Source organism: Hyperolius riggenbachi, chromosome 2 (assembly GCF_040937935.1).
Source record: "Hyperolius riggenbachi isolate aHypRig1 chromosome 2, aHypRig1.pri, whole genome shotgun sequence".
NCBI lineage: Eukaryota > Metazoa > Chordata > Amphibia > Anura > Hyperoliidae > Hyperolius > Hyperolius riggenbachi.
The window spans coordinates 420,103,555-420,130,198 of NC_090647.1; the positions used below are offsets into that span (position 1 = coordinate 420,103,555).

Below are 26,644 nucleotides of genomic sequence, written 5' to 3' on the forward strand. Positions count from 1 at the left end.
TAAGGTTCCCTTTAAGGATAAAGTGTGTGTGTGTGGGGGGGGGGGGGCTTTAAAGTTAGGCTTGGGGGTGAGGTTAAGGTTAGGCATCGGTAAGGGAACTGCCACATACAGAGGGTGGAGCTTATCGCGACCAGGGGTGGGACTTATTTTTTGCAGTCAAAGGGGCCTTTCAATGGGTATTTTAAAAGGGGGGGGGTGCTTGAGCCCCCAGAGCCCCCCCTTTACATTCACAAGATAGTTTTGATATATCCCATCTCAGGAACCATTAGGACTGGGGGGGCTGCAATTTGGAGTGTGTAGGAGGCATGATATCAAAGCTTAAATCTCAGGACCTTAATCTGATACTGTAAAAAATGTCATCAGACACAGGATCAAACTCAGCTGAAGCATAGTAGCCCAGTGGAGAGCAGTGAAATAGCAGCAGCACAGGAATCAGGCGCAGATCTAGCATAGCAGCCTAGTGGAGAGCAGAGAAAGAGCAGAAAATAGCAGTGTGAAAATCCGTCTGTTTCACACTGAAAATTGCGGCAACTGCATTGTGATTCTCATTCAGAGAACAAGAATTACTCCCTGAACATAATTGCAAATGGAGTTCTGGCATAATAGCATGGATTTTGCAGCAAATTTCAGTGTGAAACAGGACACTAATCGATCTGGATAAACTTGGGTATCTATATAAGAAAAGAAGGGGCGTCTGAAGGAATTTTTCCCTTTTGGGGCTATTTGGACCATGCCTTGTAAGGGTTTTTTCGCCTTCCTCTGGATCAACAGGGATATGTGAGGGAGCAAGCTGGAGTTGTACTTTGTACTGGTTGAACTCGATGGACGTATGTCTTTTTTCAACCAAAATAACTATGTAACTAAGGGAATACAAATGAAAACCCTCTAGCTCTGCATGCCAGTAGTAAACATGATTCCTCCCATGCTGCAGGATGCATTTTTTTCTACACCACACCAACAGAGTAAGATGATTTTCTCTTTTGCTTATCACTTTTTCTCCTCATAACACACTTCTTTTTCCTTTGTTTTATAAAACATTTCCCTCTCCTTGCAATTCCTCTTTAAAGTGTAACTGTCGGACATAAAATTAAAAATCAATTCTTTATTTTTATCTGGTAAACAAGTAATAAGGATGCTAATCAGGCAATCCAAAAGTTAAAATCACTATTACTTTTCTCGTTTATAAATGATCATTCCCCAGTTTACCTGACTCTTATTTGGTACATTGCCGCAAAAAGGAAGTTGCAGGGCATGCTGGGTTGTCCTTTTTTGCTTCTGTACATTAGTTAAGTCTGAGGGGAAATAAAGAACCAAGAATTGACAACCCAGAATGCACTGCAACTTTCTTTGTGCGGCAACGTACCAAATAAGAGTGTCAGGTAAACTGGGGAATGATAATTTATAAACAAGAAAAGTAATAGAGAATTTAACTTTTGGACTTCCTGGTTAGCATTCTTATTACTCGTTTACCAGATAAAAATAAAGAATTGATTTTTGATATTATGCCCGACAGTTACACTTTAAAGTGTAACTATTAGGTATAAAATCAATTCTCTATTTTATATGGTAAACAAATAAGGATGTTAACCAGGCAATCCAAAAGTTTAAAATCACTTACATTTTTTCTCAATAGAATATCATTTACCAGGTCCCCTGGCTCTTATTTGGTACATCTGCTGCAAAAGAGAAGTTGCACTGCATGCTAGTTTTTTTTTTCTTTTCTTTACTTTCCTCCCCTTTTCCCCTCAGACATAACTAATGCAGCCTGATTGGCTGAAGTTTCTTTCACTCCCGGTTTCCCCTCCCACACCCAGTGGTGTAGCTAAGAAGCTGTAGGCACTGATGCAAGTTTTACATTGGGGCCCCCTAAGCACTCTATACATAACAATTGATACAGTGCACCAAAACCTGCCCAGAGGTGCAAGAAGGGGTGGAGAACAGTTTGTTAATGATTACCACTATTCAAACTATCTATAGAAGTGATTATTATGAGCACAGGACCAAAAGAGAGGTAATATTGCAGTTGAGGGAGGGCCCCGATGCGATCGCAACCTCTGCACCCCCTATTTCTATGCCCCTGCCCACACCTCTTATTGGCCAATATGTCTTGTGCTGAGAAGCTGAGAAAGTGACTCAGGTGAAAACCGATCCATACAAATAAACCTTACTGCAGAGCTGTGTGGGAGTGTCTGAAGAATGGGAGGAGGTCCGGCAAGCATACTAAATCCAAAAGAGGAGAGGAAACAGAATAAGGGAGGAAATAACATCAGGATCGGCTTCAGATACAGGGATGCCAAAATGGAAACTGACAGAAACAGAATTCTTTTTATTTACTATATAAAACTCAATGCAATCAAAATGTGGACAGTGCAAAACATATGTTATGTAAGTAGAGCAAGTATTTATCTACTATACTGTAAGTAGATGGTGTGAATATAGAAAAGTGAATACCGAATCAGAATTTCTAAAGAGTGCTTACAATTCCTCCACTGGACATCAGACTGGCAGCATAGTCCAAGAGTGGAACCAGGAAATATGGGCGCATGGACAAAAAGGGCGCTGACATTGACTCATGTTAAATATTGTTTGATGGGTGCCCAACTGGGAATTTGGGTGCTTAGCGAATAAGAACGTTTACAAACATACTTACCATATATTAGCATTTACAAACATACTCACTACAGTTATCGTATCTATCTACGTAAAGTTTTATAACTAAAACGATATTTAGTGGAATAGTGGAAAATGCAAAAATTCCTCAAATAACTAAATACATGGATTTACAAAAATAATTCGATAAACAATATGGAAGTTTTAGGGTTAGGCACTACTGGGGGGGGGGGGGGGGGTCTTAGGTTTAGGTACCACCAGGGGAGTCTTAGGGTTAGGCACCACCAGGGGGGTACATGGTTAGGCACCACCACAGGGGTCTAATGCTGGGGATACACGGTACGTTTCTGATAATATTCAGCTGGCCCAATCAAGCCGCTCGACTCCCGCCGGCGGACAATGGCAGGGAATCGATCGCTGATAAGGAAGCGCCGCGGGGACGAGTGGCAATCGATCCGCACGGACGAGAGGGGACGCGGCTGGGGCCGATCTGGCGGCTAATCACCCGCCGGATCGACCCATGTATTCCCACCATGAGGGTTAGGGATAGGTAGAGGGAGGGTTCTGTGTGAGACAGGGCTGTGGAGTCGGAGTCGTGGAGTCGGGGCAATTTTGGGTGCCTGGAGTTGAAGTCGGGAAAAGATGCACCGACTCCTAATGAATTTAAACTGTAATTAAAATAGATAATATGATAAAATGTTCTATTTCTCAGATAATAGTCATCATAAATAATTTTTACATACAGTAATAGCTGTGTTTAGTCCACAAAAATGAAATAAACCAATCAAAATTAGTTACTTGTGCTGCTTCAATAAAGCAGTCCCCGTATTTTTAAAGTCAGATATACACATTGATTGTGACTGTATATATGACGTGTACACAGGAATCTCTTATATATACACTAAATAACATCTATGCTGTAAGTATAAAGCCTGATGTGTAGCCGTGTCCCTAACAGAGATGGTCAATGAGATGGAAATAATTCTGCGTTGATTCGGATTTATGCAAATGTACTCTTTGCTCATGAAATCAAATAATTTGATATGTTGTTAAAATTTGGTTTGGTGACTACAAATTAAATGGTACCTGAGAAGGATGAAAAGAAAATACTCCTATTAGACCTACCGGTAATGGAGTTTCTAAGCGTCTTCCGGGACAACAGGAGATCCGGTCCCTCCTCCGGATCTGGGAAACGATCAATCAAGAAGCATTAAAAGCCCCCGTCCACCCTCATTCCTCAGTGCATCCATAAGTAAAACCTACTAGAAACCACCAGAAATGAAGATAGCAGAAAAATATATACACCCAACAGTGATTCCTCTAACTAGTATAGGGCGAAAAATAGAAAGGTGTACCCAGCAAGGGCCGGGTTATAGGCGTTGTCCCGGAAGACGCTTAGAAACTCCATTACCGGTAGGTCTAATAGGAGTATTTCTCTAACCGTCATCCGGGACAACAGGAGAGATAGACAAGAAGTCTTTTTTAAAAGACAAAAACTCTCACCTAGGGAGGGACAACTGCTTGGAGCACCTTTCTGCCAAACGACTGGTCTTGCTGAGATAGCACATCCACTCTATAATGCTTGATGAATGTGGATGTCGTCGACCAGGTTGCTGCTTGACAGATCTGCTGTATAGTTGCCCCTGCTCTTTCAGCCCAAGATGTGGATAAGGAACGTGTGGAATGGGCTTTGACATTGGTAGGTACTGGACAGTTACTAGTCTGATAGGCCAAGATTATAGTCTGCCTAATCCATCTAGCTATAGTTTGTTTTGATGCTTGCTGCCCCTTCTTTTTACCTGTATATAGTATAAATAAATTATTCGACTTCCTGAACTCCCTGGTCCTAGTCAGGTATGCTACAAGAGTGCGTTTCGCATCCAAACAATGAAACTCCCTTTCCCTGTCGTTGGAAGGTCTATCACAAAAAGAGGGCAAAACAATCTCCTGAGTACGATGAAACTCCGAAGAAACCTTCGGAATATAAAATGGGTCTAATCTTAACCGAACACAATCTGGACATATTACCAAAAAGGGATCTTTAATTGACAATGCTTGTAGGTCCCCTAGTCTCCTTGCCGATGTTATAGCTATCAAAAAAGCTAATTTAAAGGAAAGGAGCTTAATGTCAATTTTGTCGATAGGCTCAAAAGGAGGCCTAACGAGATGATTGAGAACTAAGGGCAAATCCCATTGAGGAAAAATCTTTTGTCTAACCGGAGTCGATCTTTGAATCGCTTTAAAAAATTTTTTTACTAACTCCTCCTGAGCTAGATGCCTGTCTAATAAGATAGACAGCGCTGAGCATTGGACCTTCAGGGTACTGGGTGCCAGCTTCATCTCGAACCCATCATGAAGGAAATCTAGAACTGAACTAGTCAGACTACAATCCTTGTCTTTAGAAGTACACCATGATAAAAAAAACTTTCCAGACCTTCCGATAAATCTTCTGAGTTACTGGCTTCCTACACTTCATGAGAATTTCAATAACCTTCTCTGAAATACCCTTCTTTCTCAGAATTACCCTCTCAGGAGCCAGGCTGCCAGTTTGAATAACTGGGGCTTGGGATGATACAGAGGACCCTGCCTCAACAGGTCCTGTCGATCTGGAAGAGGAAAAGGATCTCTCTCCGACAACCTCAACAGGGTCGCATACCAGGGTCTTTTTGGCCATCTTGGGGCCACTAAGACCAATCTCACCTTTTCTCTTTGTAGTTTTACCAAAACCTGAGGTATTAGAACTAGTGGAGGGAAGGCATAACATAGATTGTATTGCCATGGGAGACTGAGTGCGTCCAATCCCAGAGATCCTGGGCTCCTGTGCAGGGAGAAAAATTGATCCACCTTTGCATTCTCTGAAGTCGCAAAGAGATCTATTTCTGGCGTGCCGAATAACTCCGAGATCGAATGAAACACCTCCGGATGGAGACTCCATTCTGACTGGATTATCTGTTGCCGACTCAAAAAATCTGCTTCCAGATTCAACGTACCCTTTATATGGACTGCAGACAAAGATAGTATCCTGTGTTCTACCCAGCCGAAGATTTGTGAGGAAAGAAACATCAGGTCCCTGGACCTGGTTCCTCCCTGTTTTGCCAAAAAGGCCACCGTCGTAATATTGTCGGAAAAAATTAACACATGGTTCCCTTCTATCATTTCTCGAAATGCTAGAAGTGCTTCCCAGGCCGCCCTGAGTTCTCTGAAATTGGACGATTTTACTCTTATGTCCTGAGGCCAGGAGCCTTGTGCATGTTGTCCCAGAGCTGTTGCACCCCAGCCCCAAGAACTCGCATCTGTGAAAATCTTTATTGGATTTCTTTGTCTCCACCATCTCCCCCTTTGCAGATTTTCCTGCTGTAACCACCATTCCAGACTGGTCTTCACTGGATCTGGAATGGAAATCCGCAGATCCAGAGAATCCTGGGACTTGTCCCAATTTGTCAACAGAACCTCCTGTAACAGCCTGCCGTGAAACTGAGCCCAAACAACAGCCGGAATTGTGGCTGTGAACAGACCCAGAAGTCTCATAATGAGACGCAGAGAGCACTCCTCCAGCCCCAACATCTGTTCTACTTGTGACTGGATCTTCAGCACTTTCTCCTGAGGCAAAAAAATCTTTTGTAATTTGGAGTCTATCTGGTATCCTAAAAAGGTAATCCTTTGAACAGGGGTCAAAGCTGACTTGGCATAATATATTATCCAACCCACACGCGTCAGAGTGGATAAAACGATTTCCCTGTGTGCCAGAATCAAGTCTTCTGTCTGTGCAAACACCAGGAGATCGTCCAAATAAGGGACTACTGAAATCCCCTGCAGTCTTAGCTCCTTCATCACCTCGGCAAGTACCTTGGTGAAAATTCGAGGGGCTGATGCAATGCCGAAAGGTAGAGCTTGAAACTGAAGATCTATTGAAATAAAAAATTCGTTGCCCTGGAGGAGAGCCCTCACAGAGTAAATGCTCTCCATCCTGAACCTTTTGTACACTAAGAACGGATTGAGAGATTTTAGATTCAGAATGAAACGAAAATTTCCGTTTGCTTTCTTTACTAGAAAAACGTGTGAATAATAACCCTGGAACTCCTCTATCTGAGGAACCTGAATTATTACTTTCTTCAACAAAAAAACTTGACATTTCTGAATCTAGACCCAGAGCCTTTCCAGGGTCTCTTGGAATCTGGTTCACAAATTTTCTGTGGGGGGGGGGGGGGGGGGAACTGAAAATTGAAGACGGTAACCCCGCTTGATGATTTGCAAAACAAAGGGATCGGGAGATAATCTCTCCCATTCTGTCAGAAAAAACTTTAACCTGCCCCCCACTGGCAGAACGTCATTTGTTCTGTTTAGTAGGGTTAGAATTTCCAAGAGTAAAGGTGCCTTTCCCTTTACCCCTAGGAAAGGACCATTTACGCTGCACCGTCCGATTTTTATTAGGCCCTGAACTTGAATCGCTGGCTGTCTTTTTGGCTACAAAGGGTCTTTTACCCTTAAAGACCTTCTTTTTATTAGGGAATGGTTTCCCCTTCTCTGGAGCGGAATTAGATAATGTTTTATCTCGTTCTGCAAACAGAAGATTACCCTCAAAGGGAATAGAACATAGTCTATTCTTGGAAGTCAAGTCCCCCTCCCAGGTTTTCAGCCATATCGCTCTTCTAGCAGAATTAATAAGAGCCGTCGTGCGAGCTGTGATACGAACCATCTCAGTAATTGCGTCCGCCAAAAAGCAACTGCCCTGAGAACAACCGGCAAAGAGGTCGCATAATCCTTAGGCGGGGCCCCTTTCCCAATCTGAGAAATCAAATTATCCATCCAGATTCTTAAATTACGAGAAATACACGTGGCTGAAATCCCAGGAAGGAAACCGAAGGCTGCTGACTCCCAAGCCTTTTTAAGAAGACCCTCCACCCTTTTATCCATAGGGTCCTTTAGGGTCCCTGCATCCTCAAATGACAAATCTGAATCTTTTGAATATTTTGCCAATGCAGCATCTAATTTGGGACATTTGATCCACTTATCAATGTCCGATTGAGAGAAAGGATATTTCCTTTTAGAAGACTTGGGAATAAACAATCTTTTCTCCGGGTTTTCCCATTGAGAGGAAATGATTTCCTGTAATGATTTGTGAATAGGAAACACCCTCCCTGCGGGCCTAGCTAAACCCGAATAAACCCGATCTTGCGGAGTTAGTTCAGCCACTGTCTCTTTAATTTGCTCCGTAGCATAAACTGCTTTAAAGAGGAGCTGTTAGGTATAGGGTCTCAGAGAAAATAAACACATATATCAGTAGCTAAAGATTGGCTGTACTTACATTACATATGCATTTCACTGTCCACGTTTGGATTTCACAGAATTTGTATATAGTATATGCAGAGAATGATGCTCCTGACAGCTCATGGCAGGTTCCATGTTTGTGAAGCCAAATGTGTCGTCATGTCCTGCCTGCTTCTGATCACAGAGGAGCTCGTACAGAATAACACAGTGTGCAGTGAATATTAATGAGCCATGTGGCTAGGAACAATAGCGTGTGGCTGGACTGAGTTTTAGAAGCTGCTGAAACTTGATCCCGTCTTCTCCTTAGCAGCCGAGAGGAGGGCCCCAGAATGCTTTGCAGTATGTTATGCGGCTTGCGTCCTGCTTAGCTCTAAGCTTTTCTGATAAGCATACATCAAAGGTAAGAGAGATCTTTATCTTCAGTAATGTCTTTTTGGCTTCCTTCTAAACTGTTTAACACAGGAGACTAGAGGTTTAAATTAGCTTCTGCAGCCTGACAGTTACTCTTTAAGTAACTCAGAAGATTCATCGGGTGAAAACAGAAATCTCTGAGTTTTAAGTAAATGTTCAGACTCAGAATCAGACTCTGGGTGTTCCCCCTCTTCAAGGGATATCACCTCTGACTGCCCCTCCCCCTCTTCTTCCCCCTCTTCAATTTCTTCCCCCTCCTCAGCTCCTAAAATATCCGATAAGGAAGACTGCTGAGAAGAACCCCCAAAAGGGCCCGGGAAAAAAGTCGAGGAAGAACCAGGTAAAGGTTCAGGGGTAGGAGGAACAAAAGATTCTTTAAACTTATCCAATGTTTCCTGCATTCTAACATTTACAGATTCCATAACCCCTTTCAAAATATTAGAAGTTTCTGAAGCCACTAATGTATCTATACAAGCCTGACAGGCATTTTTAGGAGCTTCCAATGGAATCTTAATGCTACAAAAACCACATCTCTTATATTTCCTCTCTGGGGCTGTAGCAGAAGTTTTGGGCTCAGCTTTTGCCTATAATAAAATATATAAAAGGCAATTGTAAGAGCACTTACTCAGACCGAAAATGAAGACAAACCACCTCCAGAACGGAGGACTCACCCCACCGGAAGCTGCCGCTTGGGTCTGGGACTGTCCAGAAGGCTTTGCCGCTGCTTGGCCTTCCATGCCGGTCTGTGTGTGTGTGCGGAGGACGCCAGGACTCACTTCCTCCTTCCTGGTCCTCCGCTTTATCCTCCCCTTTCCGCCGCGCCACGGATGACGTCAGTGCGCCCGTCCCTCCTCCTGCGGCTGACGTCAGAAACCCGGAACTACTGCGGCGGTAATAGACGCTAGAGCTATAGCCGTGAGCCGGCGTCTAAAAGGCAGGAGGGTGAAAAAGCGCTGTTCACCTCCACCAAAGCGCATTTCTCCCAAAAGAAAGACAGGCCCCACAGGAATCCCCTCCGGAAAATCGACCAGGCCTGTCCCTCGGAAAACCACCTAACCCTCCGGTAAGGTAATAAAAATAATAAACGGGAGCTGCTTCTTGAAGGTGTTTCCTGGAGGGAAACACAGATGAACTGAGGAATGAGGGTGGGCGGGGGCTTTTAATGCTTCTTGATTGATCGTTTCCCAGATCCGGAGGAGGGACCGGATCTCCTGTTGTCCCGGATGACGGTTAAAGAAAGTTTTATACATACCTGGTGCTTCTTCCAGCCCCCTTCAGGCTAATCAGTCCCTCGTTGTCCAACTCCAACACCTGGATCTTCTGCTATGAGTCCTGGTAATTCAGCCAGTTAGCGCAGTCCAGCCGCATGCAGCTTCCACAGCAAGGAGCGTTCTGCACCTGCGCAATAGTGCTGCGCAGGTGTAGTACGCTCCTGGTGGCAGAGTGTGTGAATGCGCACTACGTCAAACTGGCTCAAGTACCTGGACTCATAGCAGCACGGTGGCGTAGTGGTTAGCTCTCTCGCCTTGCAGCGCTGGGTCCCTGGTTCGATTCCCAGCCAGGGCACTATCTGCAAAGAGTTTATATATTCTCTCCGTCTCTGCGTGGGTTTCCTCCGGGCACTCCGGTTTCCTCCCACCTTCCAAAAAACATACAGATAAGTTAATTGGCTCCCCCTAAAAAAATTGGCCCTAGACTACAGTACTTACACTACATAATATAGATATATGGCAATGGTAGGGATTAGATTGTGAGCTCCTTTGAGGGACAGTTAGTGACAAGATATATATATATATATACACACACTGTACAGCGCTGCGTAATATGTCGGCGCTATATAAATACTAAATAATAATAATAATAATAGCAGAAGATCCAGGTGGCGGAGCAGGACAGCGAGGGACTGATTAGCCTGAAGGGGGCTGGAGGAAGCCCCAGGCATGTATAAAACTTTAATTTCATCTGTCTCAGGTTTACTTTGTTACACAGTAGTACAATACTCTACATATACACTCTCCACAGAGCTGCAGGGAATCCACTGAGAATGTTGTGCACATTAAACACAGAGGTGTTGTCTATCACCCATAAACCTAGTTCAGATTGTGCATGAAGAATGTGCAATAGAGGAAGAATCTCCTTATTCCCCTTCAGAGTACCTGCACATCACTCTTACATGTACCCACAGTCACATTGCCTAGGGCCTGATCCATGTTCAGATTATGCATGAAGAATGTGTAATAGAGGAAGAATCTCCTTATTCCCCTGCAGAGTACCTGCACATCACTCTTAGGCTCAACACACACCATACAATCTTGGTTGTACAATCTTACCACTTTCATGTAGTATAAGAGCTTATCCAATCAATCATTCCAGGTATTTTCAATCTGTTGGCGTTTATACTACATAGATTTGGTAAATCTGTACAACCAAGTTTGTATGGTGTATTGAGCATAACATGTACCCACAGTTACATTGCCTAGGGCCTGATAGATGTTCTTTGTTCTGGTCTGTACCTTTTACAAGTACTCTTACCAAGGACTAGTTTTAGTCTGACTAAAGGGAATAAATATGGCAGTCTCCATATCCTTCTCACTTCAGTTGTCTTTTAAAATTCTTAGCAGTTAAGAGACAAATTTCATGTTACAGACTTTCAATCAACAAGATTGTAATATGCAAATTAGAGGAGTCGGAGTCGGAGGAATCCTAAACTGAGGAGTCGGAGTCGGTGGATTTTTGTACCGACTCCACAGCCCTGGTGTGAGAATAGGGTTAGGTGTAGCTGTAATAAAAAGTTAGTCATATTTACTAATGTTTTACTAAAGTTATTACGAATGTACTTATATATTTATTTCATTGTTATAAACAATATTTTCAGATTTTATTACATGAAGAAATGATAAATGAAGGTTATACACAAGATTATACAATTATAACGATTATACATATATTATAGTTTTCAGTGTTATAAACAATAAGATTTTTTTTATTACAAGAAACCATAAAATATTGTTATTGACAAAAATAATTACATTTTGGCTACACCACGTGTCCTTTTTTTCCAGGCACCCTTTTTAATGTGCGCCCCAAGAGTAGAAGCTTAGATAGGAAAGGATGCCATAAAGTTTTGTTTTTTTTACAGCAACGTGACTATAACGAGTGGTGCAAATTATCTGGTACATTCCAAATCGGGGAGGGGGGGGGGGGTTGTTAACTGTTTCACTGATTGTTTTTATCAATATTCCTGGATGGTTCTTGGCTTTATTTGTACATGTGTTCAGGCTAATGCACTCTTTCCATCCATTTTGTGGTTATTATTAGTATTTTTCTATTATACATATGTGAAGTGTCATAGAGATCTGAGCGTTTGGCGTGATATGTCACAAATTCAAAAAGGTTGGGAACCACTGTAGTAAGTCAAGAATGAACGGCTTCATGCTACAGTGCTGGTACGTGTGCATGCGCATATGGCTGTCCCAGACAGCGGCATTGGTGTCTAGAATGATCTGGGAAGCCTCTGGACCATTCAAAGGTATATAGATAGTTTGGTTGAAAAAAAGACATACATCCATGGAGTTCAACCAGAAAATATGTTAGGACACTATCCTGCATTCTCACTTATCTCTGTTGATCAAGAGGTAAAGGAAAAACCCTTGCAAGGCTTGGCCCAAACAGCCCTAAAAGGGAAAAATATCCTTACTGATTCCAGATAGAAATCAGATAAATCATTTGCCGTAACTACTTCCTGTGGTAATATGTTCCACATTTTAATCTCTCTTAGGCTGGGTCCACACTAAGCACGGTTGCAGGACGGAGTCTGTGGTCCGTGATCCTAGCAGGTCAATGATCCTAGCAGGTCAATGATCCTGCTAACCTGAACACAAACAGATCCATCCTGCCCTTTTGTAGCATACATTTATGATCCATTTACGTTTTTTTTTTTGGGGGGGGGGCAAAAAAAAAAGGATGGAGGGGGTAGCAGGCAGGACATTAGCTTGCCGCTTGCTACATTGATAGATTAGATTCATTTTCAATTATTTAAATTATTGAAACTAGCTGGAGGTCGAGCGGGGACAGGGGGACCCAGATGAGGGAGGGAGGGGGGCATCCTCCCTCCCCGCCGACTGCCGTCATCCCCATCCTGGCTGCTATCACCCTAAAGCATGGCGGCCCCCTCTCTCTCCACAGGCTGGGACACAGAAAACTGATCCGTTTATGTGTCCAAAACTGCCTGTGTAGAGGGGGATCAGTTTTCCTATTGCCTGGCACTACCCCTGCGTGTATCAGAGTCCATATTCGTTGCAGGAAAATGCAGCAAATCCAGACCTTCCGTTCAGGTTTTGAAAACGGGTCCCCCCAAACGCATGCGGATCCGTTTTTTGTTTGGGTGAAGACGGCTGCTATTTTTAACATTGCTATCCGTGGCTCCGGTTTTCATCAGGTTTTAAAAACTGAGCCACTGATACATTTCCGGACCTAGTGTGAACTAGCCCTTACTGTAAAGTACCCTTTCCTAAAGGGTTAGCTTTAATTAATAGTTTAAAAACTATTGTCAATTACGATTTCAATTAAATATTTTCTTTCAAAAGTCAACATTAGCCCATTTACTTGACCGTGTACATATGTCTGGGGTCCTTTTATGACTGAAGGAGGCTCCCAGATTCAACCACAAGCCTCACAAGACCTAATGCATGGGGCAGTTACCCCCTCCCCACAGCATGAACGAAATGGGGATGAACTGCTTGTCCTTGACATAGATATGTGCACTTTTCAGGAGTGGGAAAGGATTTACCCCCTTTTTCAGCACCATTTCCTGGACCATGCTATCTGGTATTGTTCATGTGGCAGAGCCTCAAGTTGTCTAGTTCAGCCATTAATTCCAGTCCAGCAGTCATGCAGGGGAAAAGGTTAAAAATGAGAGGACAGGGAAGGAGGGGTGCCAATTTTTTTTAAAAATAAAAACAAATACAATATGGTACAAAAAAACACGACTGAGATGAGCAATACATCTTATATACTGAGTAATACTGTAAGTGATAAGGTGATAAGTTTAGTGCTCATTACCTCTCATTTTGATATTCAACAACGCCTTGACACATCCAATCCACATCGTATGTGACAGGAGTGCCCCAATGCCTCGTGAGGATGGAGACCACGGTAACCGCATTCTGAACGACAGACTACGTATGCACAGAGCTAATTCCTCCGGGTCAGAGGTTTGCGACTAACTTAAGTTGTTCCCACTGCCACAGAGAAACTGAGCCTCTCGGGAGTAATTTGAAACATGGGTAAGGCTCAGCATACATGCACTCACCTATGTATGGCCTCACTTTCACCCTCACTATTCAGCTTGGGTATCCTATAAGTGAGTGCTACAAGTTCTACAGAGCTTACAAAGTAAAAGGCCCATATACTTACAGCTAGCATGGGAACGGCTGTCTTCATCACAAAGTGCATGTAGTTGCTGGAATTCCTCTTGTGCCAGTTCAAATCGCTGCTGCTTGATTTGATAAATCTCTTTTTTAGCGTTTAGGGCCTCCTGGGCTACAACTAAATATTCTTTTAGCATCCTTTCTTGTTCGCGTCTCCACTGCTCTCGCGGATCTTCAATTTGTGTGATTTCTTAAAAATAAATAAAAGATAAATAAAAGATTGTGCAGAACAACAACCTCTGAAATTGCATGATATACCAGAATGCAAAACTGCTCTGTAAACTAAACAGTGACAGATTATAAACTCAACACCTAAAGTAAATGGACTACTAACCTGTCTGAGTATGCAGATATAGGTAAAACTACTAGTACTGTACGGTTATTAACCTCCTGAGCGGTATGGACGAGCTCAGCTCGTCCATCACCGCCGGAGGCTGGCGCTCAGGCCCTGCTGGGCCGATTTGCTTCAAATAAAAAGCAGCACACGCAGCCGGCACTTTGCCAGCCGCGTGTGCTGCCTGATCGCCGCCGCTCTGCGGCGATCCACCGCGAGCAGTGGCGAAAGAGGGTCCCCCCAGCCGTCCGAGCCCTGCGCAGCCGGACCAATCAGTTCCGGCCAGCGCTAAGGGCTGGATCGGAGGCGGCTGACGTCAGGACGTCGGCTGACGTCCATGACGTCACTCCGCTCGTCGCCATGGCGACGAGGAAAGCCAAACAAGGAAGGCTGCTCATTGCGGCCTTCCTTGTTTGTTCTGGGCGCCGGAGGCGATCGGAAGAACGCCTCCGGAGCGCCCTCTAGTGGGCTTTCATGCAGCCAACTTTCAGTTGGCTGCATGAAATAGTTTTTTTTTAATTGAAAAAAAAACCCTCCCGCAGCCTCCCTGGCGATCTCAATAGAACGCCGGGGAGGTTAATGCACTGCACATCACCTCCAAAGGGCTCAGGTGAAGGACAACCTCTAGGTCCACACTTGTCTGCTCAGGATCGGATGGGTCAGTTTCAAACGGATCAGTTTTCCTAAACTTTTTTGATTCTTCCCCCCGTTTTTTCCAAAAATGCTTTTTTTTGCAGCATAAGTTTCCCGTCCGTGGAAACATATGCCCAGATGTGGAGGAGAGTGGGCCGCCATGCTGGAGGGGGTAGCAGCCAGGACAGGGGTGACAGTGGCTTGCGGGGAGGGGGGCGGGGTCGCCCCCCTCCCTCACGTGGGTCTCCCGTCCCCGCTACTCCTCCAGCTACCTGCGCAAAACCTAATATATAGCAGCAGCAAGCAGGGAGCTTACCTTCTTCCTCCGCTTGCCGCGTCACTTCCTGCAATGTCGCCCTCTATACTTTGGAGGGCGGCATTGCAGGAATTGACACGGCGACTGGAGGAAAAAGGTAAGCTTCCCGCTTGCTCCCGCTGTACATACATATAAGCGGAGACGGGGGACCCAGGTGAGGGAAGGGGGGGTGACCCCCCTCCCCGTCGGCCGCTGTCACCCAGGCCTGGCTGCTACCCTCTCCAGCATGGCGACCCCCTCCCCACCCACAGGCTTTGACACACAAACGGATCCAAAACTGCCTGTGTAGAGGGGGATCCATTTTCCTATTCCGCCTGCACTACTCCTCCATGTATCCGGATCCATGTGCGGTCCGGGAAAATACAGCAAATCTGGACTGTCCGTTCAGGTTTTTAAAATGCATCCCCCGGAACGAACAGATCCGGTTTTGTGAAGAAGGATGCTATTTTTCACATTGGTATCCGTGGCTCCGTTTTTGTTCCGGGCCAAAACACAGAGCCACCAGTAAGTAGGGAGGCATTTCTCAAGAATCTTGGAAAATACCTTTAAAGAGGCACTTAACCACTTGAGGACCGTGGGCTTTACCCCCCTTAAGGACCAGACCCTTTTTTTCCATTCAGACCACTGCAGCTTTCACGGTTATTTTTCGCTCATACAAGCTACCACCTAAATGAATTTTGGCTCCTTTTCTTGTCACTAATAAAGCTTTCTTTTGGCGCTATTTGATTGCTGCTGCGATTTTTACTTTTTATTATATTCATCAAAAAAGACATGAATTTTGTCAAAAAAATTATTTTTTTTAACTTTCTGTGCTGACATTTTTCAAATAAAGTAAAATTTCTGTATACATGCAGCACGAAAAATGTGGACAAACATGTTTTTAATAAAAAAAAACCCATTCAGCCTATATTGATTGGTTTGGGTAAAAGTTATAACGTTTACAAACTATGGGGAAAAAAGTGATTTTTCCCATTTTAAAGCATCTATGACTTTTCTGACCACCTGTCATGTTTCATGAGGGGCTAGAATTCCAGGATAGTATAAATACCCCCCAAATTACCCCATTTTGGAAAGAAGACATCCCAAAGTATTCACTGAGAGGCATGGTGAGTTCATAGAAGATTTTATTTTTTGTCACAAGTTAGCGGAAAATGACACTTTGTGACAAAAAAGAAAAAAAAAAAGTTTCCATTTCTGCTAACTTGCGACAAAAGAAAAAAAAATGAAATCTGCCACGGACTCACTATGCTCCTCTCTGAATACCTTGAAGTGTCTACTTTCCAAAATGGGGTAATTTGTGGGGTGTGTTTACTGTCCTGGCATTTTGGGGGGTGCCTAATTGTAAGCACCCCTGTAAAGCCTAAAGGTGCTCATTGGACTTTGGGCCCCTTAGCGCAGTTAGGCTGCAAAAAAGTGCCACACATGTGGTATTGCCGTACTCAGGAGAGGCAGTATGATGTGTTTTGGGGTGTATTTTTACACATACCCATGCTGGGTGGGAGAAATATCTCTGTAAATGACAAATTGTTTGATTTTTTTTTACAAACAATTGTCCATTTACAGAAAGATTTCTCCCACTCAGCATGGGTATGTGTAAAAATACACCTCAAAACACATTATACTACTTCTCCTGAGTACGGCGATACCACATGTGTGGCACTTTTTTGCACCTTAACTGCGCTAAAGGGCCCAACGTCCAATGAGTACCTTTAGGATTTCACAGGTCATTTTGTTTCAAGACTACTCCTCACGGTTTAGGGCCCCTAAAATGCCAGGGCAGTATAGGAACCCCACTAATGACCCCAATTTAGAAAGAAGACACCCCAAGGTATTCAGTTAGGAGTATGGTGAGTTCATAGAAGATTTTATTTTTTTGTCACAAGTTAGCGGAAATTGATTTTAATTGTTTTTTTTCACAAAGTGTCATTTTCCGCTAACTTGTGACAAAAAATAAAATCTTCCATGAACTCACCATACTCCTAACGGAATACCTTTGGGTGTCGTCTTTCTAGAATGGGGTCATTTGTGGGGTTCCTATACTGCCCTGGCATTTTAGGGGCCCTAAACTGTGAGGAGTAGTCTTGAAACCAAATGTCGCAAAATGACCTGTGAAATCCTAAAGGTACTCATTGGACTTTGGGCCCCTTAGTGCACTTAGGGTGTAAAAAAGTGCCACACATGTGGTACCGCCGTACTCAAGAGATGTAGTATAATGTGTTTTGGGGTGTATTTTTACACATACCCATGCTGGGTGGGAGAAATCTCTCTGTAAATGGACAATGGTGTGTAAAAAAAATCAGAGAGATTTCTCCCATCCAGCATGGGTATGTGTAAAAATACACCCCAAAACACATTATACTACTTTTCCTGAGTACGGCGGTACCACATGTGTGACACTTTTTTGCAGCCTAGGTGCGCTAAGGGGCCCAACGTCCTATTCACAGGTCATTTTGAGGCATTTGTTTTGTAGACTACTCCTCACGGTTTAGGGCCCCTAAAATGCCAGGGCAGTATAGGAACCCCACAAGTGACCCCATTTTAGAAAGAAGACACCCCAAGGTATTTCGTTAGGTGTATGGCGAGTTCATAGAAGATTTTATTTTTTGTCTCAAGTTAGTGAAAAATGACACACTGTGAAAAAAAAAACAATAAAAATCAATTTCCGCTAACTTTTGACAAAAAATAAAATCTTCTATGAACTCGTCATACACCTAACAGAATACCTTGGGGTGTCTTTTTTCTAAAATGGGGTCACTTGTGGGGTTCCTATACCGCCCTGGCATTTTATGGGCACAAAACCGTGAGTAGTCTGGAAACCAAATGTCTCAAAATGAATGTTCAGGGGTATAAGCATCTGAAAATTTTGATGACAGGTGGTGTATGAGGGGGCGAATTTTGTGGAACCGGTCATAAGCAGGGTGGCCTCTTAGATGACAGGTTGTATTGGGCCTGATCTGATGGATAGGAGTGCTAGGGGGGTGACAGGAGGTGATTGATGGGCGTCTCAGGGGGTGGTTGGAGGGGAAAATAGATGCAATCAATGCACTGGGCAGGTGATCGGAAGGGGGTCTGAGGGGGATCTGAGGGTTTGGCCGAGTGATCAGGAGTCCACACGGGGCAAATTAGGGCCTGATCTGATGGGTAGGTGTGCTAGGGGGTGACAGGAGGTGATTGATGGGTGTCTCAAGGTGTGATTAGAGGGGGGAATAGATGCAAGCAATGCACTGGCGAGGTGATCAGGGCTGGGGTCTGAGGGCGTTCTGAGGGTGTGGGCGGGTGATTGAGTGCCCTAGGGGCAGATAGGGGGTCTAATCTGATAGGTAGCAGTGACAGGGGGTGATTGATGGGTAATTAGTGGGTGTTTAGGGTAGAGAACAGATGTAAACAATGCACTTGGGAGGTGATCTGACGTCGGATCTGCGGGCGATCTATTGGTGTGGGTGGGTGATCAGATTGCCCGCAAGGGTCAGGTTAGGGGCTGATTGATGGGTGGCAGTGACAGGGGGTGATTGATGGGTGATTGACAGGTGATCAGGGTGATAGATGCATACAGTACACGGGGGGGGGGGGGGTTCTGGGGAGAATCTGAGGGGTGGGGGGGGGGGTGATCAGGAGGGAGCAGGGGGCAGTTTAGGGCATAAAAAAAATAGCGTTCACAGATAGTGACAGGGAGTGATTGATGGGTGATTAGGGGGGTGATTAGGGGGGTGATTGGGTGCAAACAGTGGTCTGGGGGGTGGGTCTGAGGGGTGCTGTGGGCGATCAGGGGGCGGGGGGGGGGAAAATCAGTGTGCTTGGGTGCAGACTAGGGTGGTTGCAGCCTGCCCTGGTGGTTCCTCGGGCACTGGGACCACCAGGGCAGGAGGCAGCCTGTATAATACACTTTGTATACATTACACTTATACACTTTGTATGCGGCAATCCGGGTGCTAGTAACCCGCCGGCGCTTCCGAACGGCCAGCGGGTTACAGCGCGAGGGGGGCAGAGCCAGTCCCCGGTGGAGGATCGCGTCACGAATGACGCGATCGCTCCGCCCATGCCCGTACAAGGACCGCTGCAATTTGTACATGCGGTGGTCCTTGCGGGGTCCACTTTCCGGCCGCCATTTGTACATGCGGCAGTCGGGAAGTGGTTAAGCTAAATAAAAAAAAATTAGTTCTACTCACCTGGGGCTTCCCTCAGCCCCCTGCAGCTGTCCGGTGCCCTCGCAGCCTCGCTCCGATCCTCCAGGACCCGCCGGCGACCATTTCCAGTTTCGCCGTCAGGACCCGACAGGCTGGGAACGTGAGTGATCCTTCGCATTCCCAGCCACAATAGCTCCCTCTATGTTGCTATAGCGAAATAGAGGGCACTATTGTGGCTGGGAACGCGAAGCCCCTAGAACTCATTCTTTTTTAATCTGCCTTAAGGTTCACTTTAAACTTAAAAAGGTTCACTTAACGCACTTTTACATTATGGTGGGAAGGTTTTTTTTTACATGATTTGGCGCAATGGGTTGTACTCTCCTTGCACTATTAGGCTCCTCGGTTTTAATATCGTTCAAGACCCCATCTGTTTATATGTTCTCCTTATACATGTATGGGTTTCCTCTGGGCACTCTGGTTAGCTCTCATATCACAAAACATACTGGCACGTTGATTAGTTTCCCCCAAAATTGGTTTTAGAAAGGGGGGGAACACTAACAGGTACGGTCTAATGTCCATGAGGGGCAGCTAGTGACCCGACTAAGGAGTCTAAAGCCCTAAAGGAGTCTAAAGTGGCAGTGCAATACAAATTAACCACCTTATGACCACCTAATGCTTATCGGCGGCCGCAAGGTGGCTCCCCCAAGACCGCGTAACAGCAATTGTTGTGAAGTTCTGGGGCGGAGATTGCAGGGGATACGCGCATATTGTACTTAAGTGACAGAGCTCTGCTAACAGTCCCCCAGCGGCGAGTGCCGCTATCAGACTGGTCGACGGCAAAACCACTGTCTATTTACATTGTACAGTGCTGCGATCTATAGCAGCGCTGTACTGGGGACAGCCGTGACACTCGGCTGTACCCTGGAGAGGCTCAGAGAGCGATCGGCTCTCAAAGGCTGATGCCTGATCGCTGTGATTGGCTGGCAGGGGGAGGGAAAATTAAATAAAAAATAAATAATTTTATTGAAAAATAGAGGAGAAATACATTAATAATAATTACAAAAAGCTTGCAGCAGCGATCAGAGCCCACCAACAGAAATCTCTTTTGGTGGGCAGAACAGGGGGAAGAGATTCATTTGTGTGCTAATTTGTATGGCTCTGCAACCTGCTACATAGCCCTGAATTGCAAAAAATGGCCTGGTCACTAGGGGGTGTAAGCCTACGGTCCTCAAGTGGTTAATAATCATAATAATATGAAAACTGATCCATGCTTTGTCAACACAATATTGCAAAAAAAAATAAAAAAATTCTCAAATGGCTATCCTATTCTTAAAGTCATGTCAACCACTGTCATCAATCTCACAATCTGCATGTGCTCACTGGGCACCAATTCACTAGTCTTATGTAAAATTGGTACTGAAGTTTTTGACCTGGAATCCATTCTTGAGCTGGGTCATTTTGCATGTTCCCCCTAAGGACCATAGCAATTTTCCCCTTTCAGCACTCCTCACATTCATTATCCAATAACTTTATCACTCCTTCCCACACCTAAATGATCTATATCTTGTTTTTTTTTGTCAGAAAATAGGATTTTTGTGGGCAATATTGTTTTTAAGGTAATTACTATATTTTCTATGCATTCTAGAGGGAAATCAAGGGGGAACAATTACACTATTTCTCCATTCTCATCCATTATAGTTTGAATTTGTAAAAGCAGCGCTTAAAGAAAATTTGATTCCACCAGCTTTAACAAAATTAAAACTAAAATGCAGAACAGGTTTCCTCAATGTATTTAATTCAATTTGCTTGCCACTTTTTTACTAAAGTAATTTTGCAATAAGTGTGGGTGTCATGCCATATATAGAAACACTTTTTTTTGTAGAAACTTACGGTTTATATGGTCCATATAGTATACACCTATTTGTTGATCATAGACAACTTCCCATCCTAAAGGTAGTTCATTCCCAACACAGTCCGCAAACGTTAAAGGTTTAGTTATTCTGGAAAAAGCAAAGTATAGTTTGGTTAGGATCCAAAATAGCACAGACCATATTCATAATTTAAAAACCTGTGCAATAAGTGCAAGATATACTTGTGCAGCAGAAATTCCCAGAGACTTTACTGAGGACTGTTTCTTAAGTTTATGCCGTATATATTTTCTGCTAATTCATGTGCAGCAAAGCTGCACAATGTTACTGTCACAAGCTGATCTGTCTTATTTCAATCCCTGTGCATAGATCTCAATGAGCCCTTTCCTCAACACAGAATGTTCTAGGTGAAATCAAAGGCCGCACCCAGCCTAACAGATTGAGTGTGTCTAAGCTCATTCCACGATGGCCATAGTTGAGCTGGAACCACTCTGTGCTAAGGTTTGGATACTTGGGCAGACAAGAAAAGCTATGTGCGCCTCTTGGTGTTTTTTGGGACGAGGCTGAGACTTCTAGAGGACAAGCCTTTCTGCCTACTGCGACAATAGAGGGACCCCTAAAGAATTAGCTAGGATCTCATTACATAAAGAGTTCTTGGACTGCTGTTGCTGCTGCTGGAGTGGAGCCCAACACAGTAGACAGGATCCCACAAACCAGCTGTGTGATGACCGGAGTAATATCTAGGACATCCTACAGACTCCACCCAGCCTGTGCCTGTAAGCTAGCTGAATATTTGGTATCCATACTTGGGGTCTGTGTACTTCTGGAATTTCTGATCTTGGATTTGTGGTTTGCCCTTTGCTGCACTGCTGTCTGGATTTGCTACAGCTTGTTGCTGGACTTTTACCCTGTTACATTTTGAACTGTAAAATTATTATTGTTGTTTCTGAGGCATTGCTTGTGCTTGTAAAGAACTCATGAATTAGATTCATCACCACGAGAGACTCGTTGTGCTCTGTTTCCCACACATCTCTTACTAAAATCACTTATGTACATTTAATATATATTTTGTGGAGTGAAAGAACATTTATGAAAATGAAACATGTTCAAATGTGTCTTGAATGTCTACACCACCAAAATTCCTACAGCTGTCTTGTGTGGTTGCCAACATATTGAAATATACAAAGGGGCTGATCCAATTCACTTTTTCTCCAAAAATAGATAATTTTCATCTGCTGTTTAAAATACATTTTCAGCACTCTATCTACAATTGAAAAAGTACCAAAAAATAGGGAAGAAATACTGTCAAAATTATTTAGATATTTTTTCTTGCTTGCTGGTTGCATAAAAGGCATTTTATTTCTAAGATATGAGATATCACTTAGAAAAAGTTAATTGAACTGGACCTATAGTAGTTTTTTTTAATGTAGTTTGAGAATATCAGTGAAGATAAAGAGATTTTATCAAAAAGATAGAGTTGAGAATAATTCCAGTCTGCATGCAAATTTATTCAGCATGGAACTGGGCCAAACATTGCATTTGTCAAACTAGATTGGCTCAACTACAAGCTGGACACAATGTGCAAGAACTTTGCATACAAGCAAGGTTTGCATCTCAAGGACCATCTCTACCAGTTATGTGATACATCTACCTGAAGAATTGCCCTACTTCACCCCAGAGAGCCCCCCACCCTCAGTAAAGGTAGACAGGGAACTCCCACAGTATAAGTAGCCAGAGCGCCCCCCCCCCCATTATAATCACTATTTATTGTATTTATAACGCGCCAAAATATTAAGCAGCGATGGACAATAAATATATACAATGATAGAAGGAAGACAGATGTAACAAGGTTATACAAAATTGGACAAAGCTATACAAGGCAAACAGGGTACAATATACATGATCATGTGATTTTGGGCTGATTAGGTAGGCCCAGTAATACAAATACGAGGCTGTCATAGGAAAGGAGCACACGATCATGTAGACTACACTAGGGAAGGGAGGACCCTGCCAAAGGCTTATAATCTAAAGGGAAGTATAGGTAGCCAGAGAGCCCCACCTGCAGTATAGCCAGAAAGCATCAGGTAGCCAGAGAGTCCTCCCCCCCCCCCTTTCAGGCAGAAGTAATTCACATGTCCACACGCTGTCCATCTTATTCCTCCTCTTAGGTGTCCTGTCTCACTTGTAACAGCACCCCGTGATGACATGTGCTTACTTGGGATGATCAATGAGATTTTATGCAAATATATGCAGCTTGAAAATGGACCAATCAAGTCCCACCCAGGTTTAAATTGATTGGGCCATTTTCAAGCTGCATATATTTGCAGAAAAATGTACATAATTTGCATGAACTTGGAAATATTTGCATCTCATTGATCAACCCTAGCGCTTACATCATCACAGGGGGCGTTGTTACCAATGAAGACACATGCCTAGGAGGAGGAAGAAGACGGGCAGTGTGTGGAAATCCGATTCTCGGCAAGGCAAGTGCACCGCAAGCACCAATGCTCCCTCTCAGCCTCTGCCCCCTCCGGGCAGTGATGTCTTGCACAAATCTACATGTACCAAAGTCCCATTTAGTCAGTAGGGATTGTTACTGAGGTGCAAATTAACTTGAGATGATTGAGAATTATGCTAATTATTATGAAAATCAAAAATGTAAATTGACTAATCAAAACCTGCAGTAAAAGCTTTTGATTGGTCTATTTTCAAGCTTCATAGATTTGCAGTAACGTTTACATAATTCTACATCAACTTAGAATTATCTGCATAGTGCCAGCCAAGCAGAAAGTTGGCACTGAGCCAAAACTTTGTAATGTAGCAAAGGAACATGGGAAAGCCAAAACACAATAGACGTCCGCGGCAAGCGGAAATATTTTTGTACGCCTTTACACGTATGGATAAAGAAACACAGAAATGCCTATAGACGTCCGTACCAGTCTAAGGGTTAAAGAGCACAATAATGATAAGCCATGTAGAGTTGCGACATGAAAGTCTTTATGCTGAGGTGAAATGGCAAACACCTAAACCCAGTGGTAAGGTATGTTACCACTAGAAACTGTGCTTTCAGTATGATTCTATTTAAACACTTCAGACTGTGTTTGCGTTAGTTCAAAGAGGAACTTTAAAGAGAGCCTGAGGTGGGCTAAAAAAAATAAAACAAAAAATAGGCTACCTGATCCGGGGGCTGAGCAGATCAGGTAGTGCAAAAAAGCCGCTTCCCGCTACTCCTGTGGGCCGGAATGGCCCACTTTCACTTTGGTGACGACGCTGCACTAAGAGACTGTGTCTCTCATAGCGTGCAGGGAGGCGGGGGAGTGGCAGGGGGCACGGCCAGGAAGAGAGAGCTGCCCAATGGCAGCTCTGGAAATCCTGCAGGAACGCACCTGGCGGGCGTTTGGAACAGGGTATCCCTCTACTTGTGTTTACCTCTGAGATACCGACAAACATTGTCGCTAATCTCGAGGGGGGCTATAGCACGGCGGTGGGAGGTGCAGAGAACGGCAGTGTGGGGACACAGATGCATGTCATGCGGCAGATAACATGCCTCTGTGTTCCATCTGCCCACCTCTGGTTCTCTTTAACCCAGGATTGAACTACATCCCAATCAGGAGTAGACGATACCCCATTTCCCACAATAAATCTTTACATTTTCCAAAACATATCATCATCCATATGGCTGATACTGTGGTGAAGCCCGTCCATCTCCTGGCCCTGGCAGCTTGCAGTCTGTGAACCTCTTTACATTTTGGGAAATAACAGCTGTTTCCAACTGCGTGCCAAGCAAGCAGCATCTGCCTTTGTGCATAGAACTCTCGGGCCTGTAACCCACTAGCAGTGTTTTTCTAAGCCTTTTCTGTGCGCGTGTGATATGAAAAGCTCTTGCTAATGTAATGCTATGGGTGTGATCAAACTTGAGTGATACGATTTTTTTTTAATCCTCCAAACCATTATTACACTAGCAAGAGGTTTTCAAATCACTAAGCACTAAGAAAAGCACTGCTACTGGTTCCTGGGCCTTAGTAACCAAACATTGTGCAGAGGCAGTCCTGGCAGGACTAAAGATGTTGCCACCTGTGATAAATTTCAGAATGTAAATCAGGGAGAGAAAAGATTTTCTGAAGTGCAAACACTAACTTAATAATTTGTAAATGAATATTTAAAAAAAAAAATACGTTATTTTCACTACAGTTCCAATTTTACTCGTATGTGCCTTTGGGTTTCTGTGCAGGAGGAAACTAAAATCTGAATAAACACTGCATTTATGGTCTCGTTTCCATGCATTTTGTGGGGCCATTCCAGTGACTATAATGGTAACACAGAATGAATTAAAGGGAATGTGAAGTGAAAATAAACTTATGATATAATGATTTGTATGTGAAGTACAGCTAAGAAATAAAACATTATTAGCACAGATATGAGTCTCATATTGCTTATAGTACAGGAAGAGTTAAGAAACGTGGACAGCACTGTCTTTTGAAGCACTTATCTCAACTGTCTCGCATGGTTGTTTCTTTATGTTTTTTTCTGCAGAGAAAAGTTCAAATGGTCAGTAGCCTGCTCTGTGAAATCATTTAGGCTGTTTTCACAGTAAGACGTTACAGGCGCACGTTAGTGCAGCCTGTAACGCAGCCCCACCGCACAGTAATGAAAAATCAATAGGCTGTTTACAGTGCCCACGTTGCGTTACATTGTAACGCAACACATCCGTTGAGAGTGCTGCATGCTGTGCGTTATGCGCGACTTAGACTGCGCGCACATGCTCAGTAGTGTTGGGGAGGAGTGGAGAGCGTCCAGGCACATGGCTAATTAATATTCACTGCACGGTGTGACGTGCAGTGTTTACTTCCTGGAGCGGCCGCTCTGTGCGGCAAATGGCCGGGCGGGACCACGTGATGCCGCATGCGTCCAAGAGTACGCATCACAGACGCCAAAATGAGCTGCACAACGCGGCTCACTCTGACGTCCACATCAGAGAGCACCAGGCGTTGCGTTAGGGGCACGTTATCTGCCCTATAACGTCCCCTAAACGCAACGTCCTGGTGTGTAAGTAGCCTTAAAATGCTGAGTGTATTGTGGAAACTGCAACTATAAGAGAACTAGCAAACCTAAGCCCGTTAACCTAACAGGCTCTAGGCTTCACTCACAACCCCCCTCCCTCCCCTGTGACCGCTGCTGCATGTAAAAGTGCACGGCCCGCACACACCACGTGCGCACCCGCACACTGCTCACGCCCGCCCCCTGGCCCCGTCCTCCTCCTGTCCCAACGGCCGCCTGCTTGTTACACATGCACAGTAGCGCAAAAGCATGGGCACAGGGACAGGAGGGGACGCAGAGACACAGGAAGTTTTAGAATATAGAATGATGCAATCTTATAAAAAAAGATATACACCTGAAAATAAAAAAAATGACACTATTTTCTTTGCTACTAAATGTTCTATTAATTATCCGTACTACATAACCAATTCACTATATCATGAGGTTTTGTTTGTTTGTTTTTTGCTTCAGTGTCACATTAAATGCAGCAAGCTTTGTATTTACAAAAAAAAAAAAAAAAAAAAAAATAAAGACATTGGGCCCATGCACACTACTAATAAAAATTGTGATCAAAATACACTCTTTAAAACAGAAGCAATAAATAATACAAATAA

The 26,644-nt window shown here is 44.0% G+C and overlaps 1 protein-coding gene across 2 annotated transcripts in view; it reads right to left on the reverse strand.

Moving 5' to 3' along the window:
• The window catches only part of WWC3 (WWC family member 3), a 243,875-nt gene that overhangs the window by 143,459 nt on the left and 73,772 nt on the right, over positions 1–26,644 (reverse strand). For both annotated transcript variants that reach the window (XM_068269896.1, XM_068269895.1), the window contains exons 2-3: positions 21,016–21,125; positions 13,705–13,908 (exon numbers count right to left, since the gene is read on the reverse strand). In XM_068269896.1, the coding sequence (XP_068125997.1) occupies positions 13,705–13,908; positions 21,016–21,125 (314 nt within the window). The remainder of the gene's footprint in view (positions 1–13,704; positions 13,909–21,015; positions 21,126–26,644) is intronic.